At 42.4% G+C, this 15,291-nt stretch overlaps 1 protein-coding gene across 11 annotated transcripts in view; it reads right to left on the bottom strand.

The window, feature by feature from the left end:
* The window catches only part of DOT1L (DOT1 like histone lysine methyltransferase), a 76,698-nt gene that overhangs the window by 21,640 nt on the left and 39,767 nt on the right, over positions 1-15,291 (bottom strand). For all 11 annotated transcript variants that reach the window (XM_055707749.1, XM_055707750.1, XM_055707748.1 and 8 more), the window contains 10 exons: positions 13,834-13,913; positions 12,451-12,519; positions 9,712-9,818; positions 8,741-8,782; positions 7,176-7,259; positions 6,208-6,442; positions 5,639-5,752; positions 4,049-4,140; positions 1,048-1,149; positions 308-445 (listed from right to left, as the gene is read on the bottom strand). In XM_055707749.1, the coding sequence (XP_055563724.1) occupies positions 308-445; positions 1,048-1,149; positions 4,049-4,140; positions 5,639-5,752; positions 6,208-6,442; positions 7,176-7,259; positions 8,741-8,782; positions 9,712-9,818; positions 12,451-12,519; positions 13,834-13,913 (1,063 nt within the window). The remainder of the gene's footprint in view (positions 1-307; positions 446-1,047; positions 1,150-4,048; positions 4,141-5,638; positions 5,753-6,207; positions 6,443-7,175; positions 7,260-8,740; positions 8,783-9,711; positions 9,819-12,450; positions 12,520-13,833; positions 13,914-15,291) is intronic.

The raw sequence follows: 15,291 nt of genomic DNA, 5'->3' as shown, positions 1-15,291 counted from the left end.
CAAACTTCTTGGCCAGCAAGATCCAGGTTCAGCAACAAGTGCGTACACAGGTGCCAAGCTGTTCAGGGGACACAGCTGAGGCCAGAGCCAACTGTCACATTCGGTTAGAGGTAAAATAAAGGTCACTGAGAAAAGGGACCACCCGTGTTCTTTCCCTCATCATTCTTCTCCGTTACAGAGAAGCTACAGCACCTGGATGACTTTTCATTAAGACACCTTGGAGAGGGGCAGCCCTTGGCTTATGACCCATCCTCCTTACATCAAGGGCAGCATCACCCTGCTACTCAGACACAAGCACTGCACACACCAGCTGCAAGCTCTGGTTCCTGAGTTCACTGTTATCCTTCTCCAGCTGTTTCGTCTGTTCTTTCAGTTGTTGATTGTGAGCAGAGATTTCCTTCTGAGCCTGAATCAGGTCGTTGTATGTTAGAGCTTTAACTCCCAACTACAAGATGAAGAGAAGGAAAGAGATCCTTCAGTAAGGTCTTGACAGCTTAATTCCCGACAACTGTCACATTCAAAAATGACATCGAGGAGATCCACAGAGTTTATACAGCTCACAGCAACTCCCGCAGCATCCTCCAAGGCACTTTGTCATTGCCAGGGGATAACGACGAAGGACAAAAGTACCTCACTTGAAGCTGCTGTTCCAGTAATTCAACTTTAAAACTGGCATTTAGTTTCTTGCCAGCCAAAAGAACACTATTTTTGTAAAGAGCCACCACATTTCCTTCTGTGCTTTTGAATTTGCATTGGCAACACAGAGTTTGTTCAACCAGCAGGGGATGCATCCTTTACTGAAATACCACAGTGTCTGTGGTCTGTCACCCCCTTCCCTTGGATACAGAGTGGCACACAACAATTTCAACAATGAAGATAAAACATAACCAAAGAGTGATACAGATTCCACATTATTTAGCATGATCTGCTGCAAAATTGAGGCTGAAGACCTGAGACTATTCTCTGGTCTTACTTATTTTTATCAAAAATGTTTGCATGCAGATGATTAACAAGCATCCACATCCACTTGCATCAGATCAGGGCTACCTCATCAAGTTTCTGCTGAAAAAGACGTTTGATTTCCTCTTTCTGTGCCTGGCAGTGGGTGAATAACTGCTGTGCTGTCCCCAGTAACTGAGCATTCTTTTCCTGGAAGAGGGAAGAGTGAGAAAATACACTTTTAGCACCAACTGCAGCATGGTCCAGCTCAGTAGGACATTTACACCTAGTTTGTACAGCAAGTTGGGAATGAATCTGAGCTCAGAGCACGTAAGTGTGAACTAATCTAGCGCGCTCTCAGACTTTTGTGAGCCTCTCTTTGCCAGTGTTTAACACTTGGTGAAGTTAGGAAAGCTGAAAAGTGCTTTGAAGTAGTTTTTTCTCCTACGTAGAAAAATATAATCAGGACAATCTTCAAAATTAATTTTTATTCTCCCAGTGCATTGTAAAGAAGTAGTAATAATCACATCCTACAGAGCAGAAATGGAACTGGAAAAGATTATCTGTATGAAAACTGTTACTAAACTGGGAACAGAATCTAAATCTCCAGAGACCCAATTCAGAGTTTTCCTACACAATACTCATGGAATACATGCAGAAAATGAAAATACGCTGTGGGGGAGGTAGGAAGAAAGTCATAAGCAAGCCAAACCACTTGTACTTGCAGTGCCAACATCACTTCAGCGTGCCACCCAACCCTTCCACTCCCAGAATATTTCCTGCCCATAACATTCCTTAACTAGATACTTGCTTACTCATTCCATGGCTGGGTACCGTGTGAGCCGCAAAGGGCAAGGACGGGGCTGGCTAAACTGTCTCATTTAAGCAGTTCCCAATTGAAAGACAAGTGCAGCCAGAAAAGCAAGCTCTGGAGATTACACTTTGCTCCAACTTCTGCTGCGGAGGCCAAATTGGAATTGTGCAGAAACGGAGCCATCGCTCCAAGAAGAAGTAGAGGACACAAGGGTGAAAAGCACCTTGATCTTCCAAGGAGGGAAGCAGCAGTGCTGGCAAGTTCCACATTTGTGAGAAACACGACCTGGCATACAGTTCTTGTTGCCTCTCATGCCAAGGACTCGGGAAAACAGTGGAGTCACTGCAATGCTGAACGGACTGCCATAGGTGATGCTGAAAAAGTCATTTATGCTTTCAACATCAGTCATTTCATTCAGCCTTTACAGGCAGTGAAGGAACTGACAGCTCCATCTAAGGGCAACCTGGTGAACTAGCAGCTCACAGCATCTTGTTTATTTTAAAATCATACAGCAAAAACATTCTTCTTGTACTTTAAAAACCTCATGTAAGAGGGAGATACTAAACAGACTACACAACAGCACCTCATCCAGCAAAGTTCTGCTTCTGCCTTTGTGAAGTTTAATCTGCCACACTCCCTGTGTATCGCTCCATTGAAAAAAATATTTTCATACTGAATTCCTCATTTTAATGTCTTAAAGTATGAAACAGCTGTCAGACACCAACACGAAGTGATTACTTTTCCACACTCTCCATGTCGACTTCCAGTGTACAGCACAACACTTGCACACTATCATTTCTCGGGCTGTTTTCTGGGCAAGGAGGTAAGTTACCTTTACGCTGACTTTCCTGACAAGTACAGAACAAGCAGAAAAATATGCTGCTTACAGAAGCTGAAATTTCAAAGTGCTGTTTGACTGTGAAAACAAACTGAAACAACCACAGAAAAAAAAGGTTTCGTGAGCACCACATCAGCATCAACCACTTCTCAGTAACGAACAGGGGGGCACAAGTTAGCCCCTCTTGACTGGAGAAACAGTTCCTGGGATGGAGAATTGCAGAAACCAACGCTATGGCTTTATGCTGACACCTTCACAAAGGCCACAGAGCAAAGGCAAGCTTCCACAGGGGCTACCAAAAGCTGGAACTGGGCAGAAGTTAAAGATTACTGTTGAGCTCTATGAGAAAGGGCTCCTCCATGGAAGTAGCAGGCACAGTCTCTCTCATCTGGGCTGATTTACAAACCAATTAAATCAGTCATAACTGAGGTAAAGCAATACAAGAAGAAAAGGTGTTTAGCCAGTAAATCTCCTCCCTCTGCTGGGGAGATGGCTCCATAGCAGAGAAAAATGCCACACTTCACAGCTGCAGGATTTTCTTCGCCTTTCCATGTATTTCAACCCACGACTTGGAAAATTTACACTTTGCCCATCATTAGATTATCAATTCATGTGTCGCTGCCCATGGCAGGGGGGTTGGAACTAGATGATCTTTAAGGTCCCTTCCAATCCAAACCATTCTGTGATTCCGTTCATTTATCTCCTAAGTCAGTCATGACAATTTGGGTTTTTTAATCCCAAACTTCAATTTGTTACAAGTTTAATGAGCCGCCTTCATGCTACAGTACTCAATTCATTTAGGCTTTCCTACCCCGAGAAAAGAATAGATGTCAAAACCCAGAAAATTCAGCTCCAAGGAACAAGTGTTTTTCAAGACAGTCCTCATCCGAAGCTGCTACAATCTTTAGCTAGATCAAGCCCAATTTAATTATCTAAGAGCAGTTTGACTAGCAGCTCACAGGATGCATCCACGCAGGGCAGCCCGCTAAGCAGAGGGCAGGAACGTGTTCAGGCAGTGCGTACTGCTGGCGACATCGACCACCACCCTCTTGCTCCTGTGACCCATGAGACATACAGAGAAGAAAAGGAGCTGCCAATCCCAAATGGGAGAAAAGGACAAGGTTCAAGAGACCAGCTTCCTGCACAGGTACACGCAGCTTCATGTGAAAATAGAGGAAAAAAACAGAAATATTGAAGTAAGTCTTATTAGGTGGAAGGGCACCAGAGAGAAGAGAGGAGGTGCATCTCTCCCAGTTTGCAGATTGGAAATTTAAGCACACAAAGACCGACCGAGTTAGCATTCAGCCTAAACATTACTCTGGTAGAGTCTCTGTAAGTGACCTGATGCAGCACTGGTGTCACGTGTACACAATGCCCATCTCCAGCATTTTCCTCCCACACAGAAGGTACCTGGTACTCTGGCAATTTTGTTTAGAAACATTAAAAGTGAGACCTACCTTCTCCTGCTCCAGTAACTGTTGCAGACTTGCTTTATACTGAGGAGTTTTCATGTATGCCATGAACTGCATGTACTGGATCTTAAAAGAGTCTGCAAAATAAATAAGGAGATGATACATTTCAAGCGAGAGTAAGTGCAATGCCCCTATTTATCCCAATTTGCTCCCTTGACACCTCTCCCCACTTTGCCCACTCTTGCTTTTTATTTGGACTGTAAGTCAGACCAAGCCATTAAAGATCAATTTAGAGCATGCTGAAAACCCATCTTCTGATGCAAGCTGAACTTTTGGATCCATTAGCTGCTTATAATAGGTACCCCAATGGAAGTCATGACAACACATTCAAACACACAGAGGAAGAGGATGAGTGCTAATGGTGTGTTTGCATGATGAAAGAAGAGTTGAACAGCTTTTAATGCACTGTAAGTAGAAATAATAAAAGAGATTAGCTGTAACAGCCAAACCCAGCCCCAAGCTCAGAGCGCTCATCCTCCCAGCTCACAAGACAGGGCTTGCTGTACTCCTACCACCTCCATACAGAGCGACAACAGGCTCTACACCCACATTTACTCCACCCTCCAAGAAGCACTTGCTTCCATCTCCCGTCTCCTATGGCAGAATGAACCTGCCTTCTCCCCAGCCCTCACCGCTGGGGCCCTTTCACCACAAAGCCAACCCCATGCTTAAGTCCAGTCTGCTGCAATCACAGGCAGCCAAAACGTTTAACAGATGGTACACAGTACAGAGCTTTGCAGCAGGGCTGACTCCAGACAAGTGGCATTCTCTCCGCTCCCCCCACAACCCCACCCGACACAAAACGTCACTCTAAATTACTCTTTTTCTCTCTCTTTCTCTCCAGTAAGAAATCAGTCCCAACTGTAAGATACCACAGCAAGAGAGCAGGAGTTAAGGGCACCACAGGTGCCCTCGGTCTCTGCATAGAGAGGAACGTTCCATCAGATTCCCAGATGATCTCAGACTGGCTCATGCCCAATGCCAAAGGCCAGAAACAGCTTGGGGTAGCAGAGAGGGGGAACCAGAAGACCCAAAAAAACACCCTCCAAGTTCTTCCTTAAATCATGCCTTGCACACGGACCGTATTTTCCAATGACACTGCCTCTGCGATCTCAAAAACTCAAGACAGCATCTCATTTACTTTGCTCTAAATTTTGCAGAGAAAATGGAGTGGTGTTCCTCAAGATTCCATCATTTAAGAATAAGAGAATGTCTTAATTTAAAAGAGAGTTATTTCTGACTAGCCATTCCCATTCAAAGTTACTTTGGATTCCTGCTACACCCAAGCTTATTTCCTTTTGTCCTTTCCTTATTTCCAAAGAGCTGAAACAACGTCAAAAAACAAATGCAGACTGAGACATCAACTTCAGCAGCAAGCAACAGAAGAGACCTTGTGGTGATGCCAACAGAAGTGGGGCAGGTGGGAGAAGATGAGGAAGAAGCTACCCCCCCTCCTGTTCAATACACAGCTTTCCGCAGCTGCTGGCTATTTGTAGCCCTTGGATTTACCGCATGTCCAGAAACCTCCAGGGAGAGGTTCCCAGGACAAGTACAGGCACACCGTTACAGCCTTACCTAGCAGCTTCTGTAGTGCAGGTGGGGTAGGCGTCACCAGTAGCTGGTTCGATGAATGCCGTTGCACTTTAGGAGGTAGTTGGTAATATGGACTATGAGGTGACTTGTATGCATCTAAAGAGAGACGGGAAAAAAAAAAAAAAACCTTTCAGATTACGAAAGTCATTGTTTCTAGCAAGTCTAGCAGCTTTGCCATTGGAAAGCCTGTCATTCACAATGCGAGATCCGGTGACTTTGCTAGATTAACAACACTGCAACAAATAGTTTGGAAGGGCATCTGCAACTTATCCTCAGGACAGCAGCAGCAGAGACAAGCTACGAGCCACAGCTCAGCTCCAGCTTCTCACCAAGTACCTACAGCCAGATACAGCCACCACCTCCTCGCAGAAGCACCCCACCGGCTCACGGGCAGCTTTGCTTTGGAGGCAAGGGAGAAGTTCGGACACAAAACCAAACTGAACCTAGCAATGAAGGAAAGACAACCTCCAAGCACGCACTCACAGCCTCACATACTTCTCTAGGCTCCTGCGGCAGGGGGTGGCCTCTTCCACTGCCAGCCCTGAACTCACCCTGAGGAGAGGATGAAGATGTCTGTGAAACAGTTTGAGCGTGCAGAAGTTCTAGTGCGGTTTGGTTCTTCTTGGTCTTGCGCTCTGTGTTTGCAGTGTTCATTTTCTTGGGACGTCCTCGTTTCCTGCCTGCCATTTTTCTTCCTTTTTTACTTAGCTTTTTCTTCCGTGCTTTGGAGGGAGATGGCTTTTTAACAGAATTTGCCGCAGCCTTTTCTTCTTCAGCACCAGAATCCTAATAGATTTTGAAAAGCCGAGACCTCTTTAGTCAATTCTACCTGCATATACAGCATTCCTTTTAAGCAAGCATTAATAACTTTAATAATTTTGAAAGGAAACTGATGCATTGCAGTAAAATAACTTGCCAGTGAAGCAGACTTGCTTGGGGTAAGACCCAACACCCGAGGAGTTGTGCTCATTCTTTTCTGGACTTATTACAGAAAAGGAAAGTTTTAACTGTTGTCTAAGAAAAGCTGACTATTCACCCTGTACTGACTATATTCTTCAACTGAATTTCATTTAAAAGTCAAAGTATATTCAATACTTCACATTTTTGTGCATAAACCGTCACTGAATTTCTAACAGTATTATACAACGGAACGAGAAAGGAAATGAGTCTTCCCAAAAGAGACTCAGCACACTTTGAACTCCAGTCCCGTATCCATGGGATATGACTCAGGGTAAGCGCTGCAAGCTGGTGCTGAAGGTGAGCAAGGGTGGACAGCCAACTAGTCTATTCATCTTGCAACACCTTTTTTGCAGAATGAGCGGTGCAATTCCCAAGCATAGCTTTTATTAAGTCACTCCATAGCATTTTTGTCCACAGCAACAGCTACACCAGTTCACATGTTCAGAACACACACGCAGTCAGTCTCCCCACAAAATCAGGCTGTTGCTGACACAGACTACGAGTTTATGCACAGATGAAGAGAAAATGCATTTACTCTACAAAAATGCAGGGTGTTCACCTTGTTTTCTTGAACCTTCGTTGGAGTAGTTGTGTTGCTCTTGTTTTCTCTTTGTTGACGACGTCTAGCTGCCTCTTGTTCCTCCTAGATAAATGTTTTAAAAGACTTAGTAATTTGTTCATATTTACCACTTTTTAAGACAGACCACTGCATTTCCCAGCTTAGTCCCCCACAAGAGCTAGGTGTAAGTGCTCTTATCATACAATGCCTAATTAAAAAAGAAAAAAACCAGCTTTTGTTACCAGCAAGGGAAAAAACTTACCCTGCCTCAGGCAACATTCAGTGGGAAAAGGCAAATAAGTGCATGCCCCCCTTTTGCACTATATTATACTATATTATACTATAATAAGTTTCAGAAATGCAGCCACAGGGCAAAGGAGATTAAGCCCCAACCTTTTCCCTTATTCTGCCCCTCCCAATCCCACCCTCCAGATCACACACTGGTGTTACAGGTTTTGGGTTTTGCTTGTTTTTTTGTTTTTTTTTTAAATTATTATTAAATATTTCAATAGCTTTACCTATATCCCTAGCATTTCACGTGTTGCTACATCACTTTAAAATCTTACGTGACTTGAAATGGCAAAGCCATTAATCATCGTCTAATTCAACTTTAGCCAAGTCTGTAGAGGAGACGATAAAAGACAAAAGCAGCAACTTTTAAGCTTGATTTTCTACTAGACAGCAAAGACAGGAAATTTCAAAGAGCTCCCTCAAAGCCCTTCTTGTACCTTCCAGGTGAGGTTTAATTTGCATAAAAATTCCAACACCTCTTCAATTTAAGCAAGTTATCAACTAGACCATGTAAATGGCAGATTTAAATAGCCTCACCATTAAAATCAGGGAAGTTCATAAGTACATGCATGCCACCCTGCTTGCTTTTTTTTTTTTTTGGACTCTGAGAGGTCTTTTTTTTCTCCCAAGTTTGAATTCAGCAGCCTGAAATTACCCGATCTCAAAGCTACCATTAGTCTGTTTGCAACACTTACTAAGCAAGTCAGCCTGAAGACAAACGTTCACCTGAAGTTTTAAATTAAGTGGCCTCACTTAATTCTCTTACTGGGAATAACCAGCCCCATTGGTAATTTCAGATTAATACAGCCCAGCACAGTCTCAAAAATCCGCTGGCATTTTACTTCTACATGTAACAGCACAGACTGCAGCAACTGACAACACATTCTATGTCTCAAATAGCATGTCCCAAAAGTAACATCTCAGAGCACTCCTCAGCTTCATTTTCATGCAGCTGAACACTGGGACGGATTCAAACTATCATTTCCATTCTTTAACTTCAGTTCTTTAATGAAGGAATAGCTCTTTATAGACCTCCAGTGCAAGGCAAAACCACCTTGGGGCTGCCCCATTAATTCTCTATTAGAAAGCCTTGAACATGATTGTATTAGTGCTTGATGGCACACGATGCTTCACTTAAATTAGCTCCATGTCCACATTCCTTGCTTATCAAGAAAATCTGATTTTCTATCAGTTCTGTACATCTTTAACAAGCAACTACATTCCTCACAGTGGCTGCTCCATTGAGTTTTCTACAGAAAATGACTGAAACTTACCCTGAGTTTTGGATTTTTGAGACTAGAAAAATAGTTTTCAAGCTGAAAACAGAAAGATGAGATAGTCATTTTCAAAGTCATGACAGACAAATACATAAGAACAAAATATTAGCTTACGACAAATGCAGAACTGCAGAAATTCTGACTGGTTTTCTTCTGATAAGCTACATTAAGAAGTCATTCTTTTTAGCAACAAAGACACGTTGTATAGCAGGACATAATCCAAGCCTCAACAAGGTTTTCTCATCTTCACCACTGCCTATCCCTGCTTTAATGCTTTGTGTCATATATCCCCACGCAGCAAAACATTTTTCATGAAGCTACTTCATTCTTGTACTCCACCAAAATACTTCCCTGCACTCTAGCATATTCTTTAACAAAAGCATTATTAGACTGCAGCAGACTAAGAAAAATAAAAATAGTTTTACTACCATATCGTAAAAAACTCAGTGTGGGAACAAACACTCCCTCCACAAAAGTTTATGTTTCTACAGGGTTGTTTCTGTTTTCTTTAATCAAAAAAAATACCAAACAAAAAACCAGCAAATGCACCAGCACCGTTATGGAGCTTTGGCTGATTCTCCAGCAACTGAAAATTTAACTAAAATTGAGATTTACAGCTTGAATACGACAGAATGGAATGGTCTGTACACCACAACGCAAAGTGAAGAATTCAAGACGCACAGAGCCTCTACTCAGTGTGGCAGCGGCAGCACAAGACCACCGTTCCGCACAGCTACATATGCTGAGGCATCAGAAGGAATTACACTTGTGAGTCTGTGCACCTTCAACAAATTAATGAGCTACGACAGTAGCGTCCACAATTATACCCTTCCAGTTAGGCATGCTTTAGGTCTGTAAACACCTAAGGAATACGAGAACAACTCCCCAGAACAACGAACTGAAGCTGGCGTGTTGACTTCAGCGCAGGCAGAGCAGGCAGAGATCTGCTGCCCCGTATTTATACTCACTATGGTTCGGTCAATAGTATGCAGGTAGTAAGAAACTGGTTTCCCGGTCCATGACACAGACCCTTTCAGTGGTGATAGCTCCACAACTCTCATTATAGTGCCAATATCTAAAGGAAGAAAGTCAAGTTAGGGAACCAAAGCTCACTCAGCTCAGCTGAAACTAGCTAGGCAACAGTAAAAGCACATTCAAAACAAAAAGATCACTTGTGATTCAGATAGCAATGTCCTAGAAGAAAGCAATGCAGCGAGTTTAAAAAATAACTTCTTATTCTCTTGCTACATGCATCCTACAGAAAACTTAATACATTTGGAAGATCTACCCTTCATTTCTTCAGAGATAGACATCTGAGAATAAAATCATGTGCTAGTGCAAGCTTTCAACAAACAGAACCTTCCTGTGGAACCTACAAGGAACCCATCTGCAGTAACAGGCAGGATTTAATTAAACGGAACCAGTAACAGAACATCATTAGACCTGACCCATGTAAACTGTAACTGCACTATATTTGGAATGGGGACAAACATGTTTTCTATTTGCTTTCTTGCCTTTATTTGTTTTGTTCCCTAAAATTAATAGGTATGGGATGTGTCTAAGCATTTCCATAGCTGCTGAGCACTGAGTGGCATGACTGCAGAAAAAATTACAGCACGCTTCTAATTAAATAGAAAATTACCCAGAAGAGTCAAGAAGCCAGGTTTAGGATCCAGCAACTTCAACCGCTATTTTAACCACATTTTAATACTTGTTTTGGTTTGTCCCAACTCTTACCACATTTCCATTTCTTTTTCCAGATGGAACTACTAACTGTGGAAGTGTCACTTAGAGCAGCCCATTAAGACTGGAACCAGCCCCAGGCCTGGCACAGCCCATCCATGTTCATTTGATACTGGGATTTCCCAAACACAGTGTGGTCACAGAATGGGATTAAGACCTAAAATTTACTCCCACGATTTTCCATCGCTGTTTGTAGCCTACAAAGGTAATTTCTTTGCAGGACCTCTTACCTGAATCCCTGGATGAGTCTCCTATTAGTGGAGGCTATTATCTATTTTTACGCTAAGCAATCTCATTCACCCAAATCTTAATGAGCTATCTCTATATAATTTTATCATCAACATTAAATAACAGTGGATATATAAAATTTCAGCATTCTAGAAAACATTCCCAGTGAATCCACACTGGGGTGAAAGCTGAAATAGGATAAAGAACCGGCTCAAATGATAGTCGTACTCGAGGCTTTTATTAAGTGAAAAAATAATAAGAAAACGTTGGCCCCTCTGCCTCCCCACCACATCTTCAATAACTGCAGTCTCCCAAACCTCGCAAAGAGATCACAAAATGGTCAGAGGCCAGGAAAGAAAAGCCTTGAGAGACCAAAAAAAATTTATTTATGTCGGCAGGTCTCCTAACTGAAACCTCAGAAGTGCCTTCTTATATTTCATCTGGTTGTAGTGTGCTGTACAAGAGGTAGTAGGCTTTACTTAGGCGCTCTTTGTCTTACTAGCAAACTGACAGACCGATGTCAGCTCCCTGGAGGTTTGAGGATTTCCAGGAGTACCATTCTGTCTTTTTTTTTTTTCCTTTTATTTTTAAGTACACGTCTACAAAGGACTGGCAAGCCAGGACCCGACCGTTAATAAGGTTCCAAACCATCATATGCCACAGAACAGAGTATCACACAGGAAGGAAAAGGGCATTTTGGCTGTCCCAGGCACAGGACATTCACAGCAATTCAAGCTTCGTAAAAATAACCCACAATGGCACTATTTCAGTGAAATGCCTTATTGACAGTCTTGAAAATACTATTCTTGAAAAGCAGTTTACCATGCGTGTCAGGCCAAAAACAGAAAACGCAGCTTGAGATTTGTTACTCAGTGTGTTACTTGCCATGTTTGCACAAGGAGCGGAATAAGGCGTTTTTTAAATTTAGGGAATGTTTTGCACTAGACACAGTAAATACATGTAAAACCCGGCCTGGGTTGATCTTTTGCTTGAAAAATTTCAACAATAAAAACTGGGGAAAAAAAAGGAATTGAAAAAAGGTCAGAAGAAAAACCAAGAGCATGGGGTGTTAGTAATCCCAAGACCTCATTAAAGTGTAGTTCACACACTTGCAAAGGCCAGCACTGGCAAATAGCATGTCTACTATGTTCAGCAGAGAAGAAAAACACAAAACTTTGTTGGCAATGAAACAGACACAGCAACTGGGCGTTTATGGGATAGGTCTGTTTGATCAATTTACAGTACAGAAAAAAAAGTTTTCAAAGTTGAACATTTCAGCTTCCAAGCCTTACAGATCATGACTGGTGGGATTTACCTGGCCAGATTTAGACAGCCGTGGTGTAAGGAACTTGCACGCATGTTAGTCACTGCAGCTCTTTGTAGTTAAAGAAATGAATCACGCCCTTGCAACACCTTATTCCTCTTCAACTATAAAAGATGCCCAGCCAGGTAAACATTGACATTATAGACATCTAAACATAGCAGGATAAACCCCATAAAAAGAGTGTCTGTTTGTTCCAGCACCGCATGGGGTTTTTAGTTTGTTTCTTTTTTTTTTTTTTTTGTTTCCTTTTTTTTTATGTATTTGTTTGGGTTTGGCATGTATGCTATAATAGTACAACAGCATTTTTCACTTACTTACACAACTCTTTAAAGAGCAACAAAAACGCACTACAGACATGTTTGAGTAATGAATACACCATAATTGTAACGAACAATAAAAAGGGCAATCATACCACTCAAGTTTCGACTGTTAATTCTAAAATTTAGAGGTGCAAAAGGTTTTGAGGACACAATTCTCCCACCTGGCAAAAGAAAAAAAGAAAAAGCAGTGTCAGCTACCACCGTTTCTTCCAGTAATGACTATTTGACTATTTATTAAATATAACCCAGTACAGAGCCCTAGAGCAGCCCTAATAAAACTATCACTTGTCTATCACTAAAAAAAAAATTACTTAATGCTCATTCTGACAGCACCCAAAAAAGTCAATATATTAAGTCCTGCTAGGTAGCTATGAGGTGACACCTCAAGGATCACTTTAAAATGACAGATCTTAAAAATACTTTAAAAAAAAAAGAAAAAAAGCACATTAATTCTCAGTGGCAATTTACAGACATTCCAATTAGAAGCACAGCTATCTCACTCCTAGTTAGTGCTTTTATACACAAGCCCCCAAAGCCCTTTTAAACAAAAGACTGATAATCTCCACTTCGCAGCTATTGGCGGTCATTCAGGAGCCTCAGCACCTTCTGGGAAGAGAACTAAGGTTTCTCGGGTTTGTAAAGCGCTCTTGAACCTTCCCCACTTCTCTCAAGCCACCGTGAAGCAAAAGTTTTAAAAAAAACCCACTAAAATTACAGACAAGAGCTTAGGTTTGGGGATTTTACAGTTTGCAACAGAGCCCAGAAGTCACATTATTTACTTCAGCACAAAGCTGTACCATGGGAAGCCACAGCTTCTTTGTTCATGCCACACATTTTTCTTTCAAAAAATATTATTTTTGTAATTTCTACTATAACCAAATAAAATTGTTACTTATCCAAGAGGTTAAGAGGAAAGAAAAAAGGCCCCTCGGGCAACGTAACGGCCACAGAGGGGTCACTGGGCATGCCTGGTCACTGGTGTCTGCAACGCGACTTCTCAAGAAGCACACACGACACCCAGTGACAGTGTCCCCTTTTTAATACTTACTCGTTAATACCCAGTATTAAACATGACAACTTTAACTAGGAGAAGCCAGTAACAGAATCCAGTTACAGCAACTGGATATCCAAAGCCATGCTGAGGCCACCAGGAAGCTTTGCAGTCTTGGCCATTGCATGCTTTGTTGGTTCCAGTCACAGGTAAGGAAAGACCGGCAGTTCTTTCCCCCCCTACAGAGCTCTGCAGAGAGTCTGTACACGCAGAGCTACCTCTGAGTAATCAGGTAGGTTAGAGATATTAAGACAGGAGGCAAAAATTCCAAGGAATAACCACTGTGGTGCAGATGCTTGCCCGCAAGGCACAGAACGAAACCCACCAACCTGGCTTCTGACGGCTGTCACTAAGCCCTTGCCACCACCAGCTCCCACAGTAAGCAGGACACCAATGGAAAAAGGTTTTGAGTTCGATTTGTTACCTTCCTTCATGTTTGCAAATCGCTCCTTCAGTTGGTGATCCACCTCAGGACCAAAGGCAAAATTATTCACAAAAATAACACTGCAAGATAATGGTCTAGTTAATGAACAGGGACAGGCAAACGGCACCCCAGCACAGCTACCCCCCCACGATCACAGTCCCATAAAGCCTTTACTGCTACTTATGAAACTGAAAAATGCTGCTCGTCCCCCACTGTTCAGTGACATCCACCCAACAAAACCCTTTCTTCTTGCACAGTGCCACAAAGCAGGACCTTACCTTTCACATTCAGGGACACTGCCTGCAAAATTACATGTTTAAAAAAATTTAAAGGCACCCTCCTCCAACAGCTCCTCCTAGCATCCAGCTGAGTTTTGTACTGTAAGTTCCAACATAAAAACAATGCACAAAATGTTTTCACATCTCTGCCATGGTGAGGTCAAACACCAACACAGTAACTACCAACACACAGTAGTTAATCCACACATGAAAAGCAATACTCCCAACACAAGGCACGTTTCACCCCATCACTTCTTCACATGCTTTTAAGATACCAGAGCAAAATATCAAAATATATTTTCTCTTCTAGCTCTAAATTCCCCTGTAATGCAAAAAGACACTTGACATCTCTCAGCATGTTCTCCCTGACCTAGACCCAGCGCTTCATCCCAACCCACAACAGAGGAGCTGCATCTTTCTTTTTGGGTTAGGAAACCCAGTGAGGGAGGAGCTGTTCCTGAAAAAAACCCAGTCAAATAGAAACAAAAAACCTGCACGTAGATTGAATCACACAAATGATAAAAATGTTTGGGAAAAACGTAACACGTCACAGATTAAAAAAAAACATCATCCTTTTATTTTTAAGAGGATAGGCTTGTCCTTGTCCTTGGTGCCTGTCTCCTACCAGCTTGCAACAAGAGTCCTCAACATCTCTTGGAAGCCGTCAAGCACCATGCACTGATGAACTGCGAAAGCCTTTCTGGCATATTGTTTCAACACGAAGAACTGATTTCTTTGCAAGAGATGTGTTTGAAAACTCCCCTCCTAGTGCCTGCACGCACGAAACGTGTTCAACAAGGACACTGAGTTTAAGAGCAGCAGCCAAAGCTATTAAAAACTACGGATGAAAAAAATGTTTATACACCAAGAGAAAAAAAAAAGTTACTCTTGCTACGCCTTGCTCTTGGAAATTTGGGAAACCCTGCCTGGCAAGTAAGGCTAGCAGGGTTTTCTTCCTCCTCCTTCCCTCCGTGTGCCAAAAAAGAGGCCCTGCAAAACAGCCAAGCATATTAATGGGACTAGAAAACATCCAGGAAAGGAAGGGAAAAAGACAGAGCTTGCCAGATTGTATTTTTTTTAGTGTTCATTCTGGCACAATATTTTATATGCACATGACAAAAGCACAGGAGCCCCGAGCCCACCTTGAGTTCAGCCCTCTGTTCAGCACGTATTGCTAAGC

The sequence above is a fragment of the Falco cherrug genome, chromosome 4 (assembly GCF_023634085.1).
Source record: "Falco cherrug isolate bFalChe1 chromosome 4, bFalChe1.pri, whole genome shotgun sequence".
In the NCBI taxonomy this organism is placed as follows: Eukaryota; Metazoa; Chordata; class Aves; order Falconiformes; family Falconidae; genus Falco; species Falco cherrug.
The sequence above is the reverse complement of the archived record's forward strand: the minus strand, read 5'-3'. Positions and strand labels throughout refer to the sequence as shown.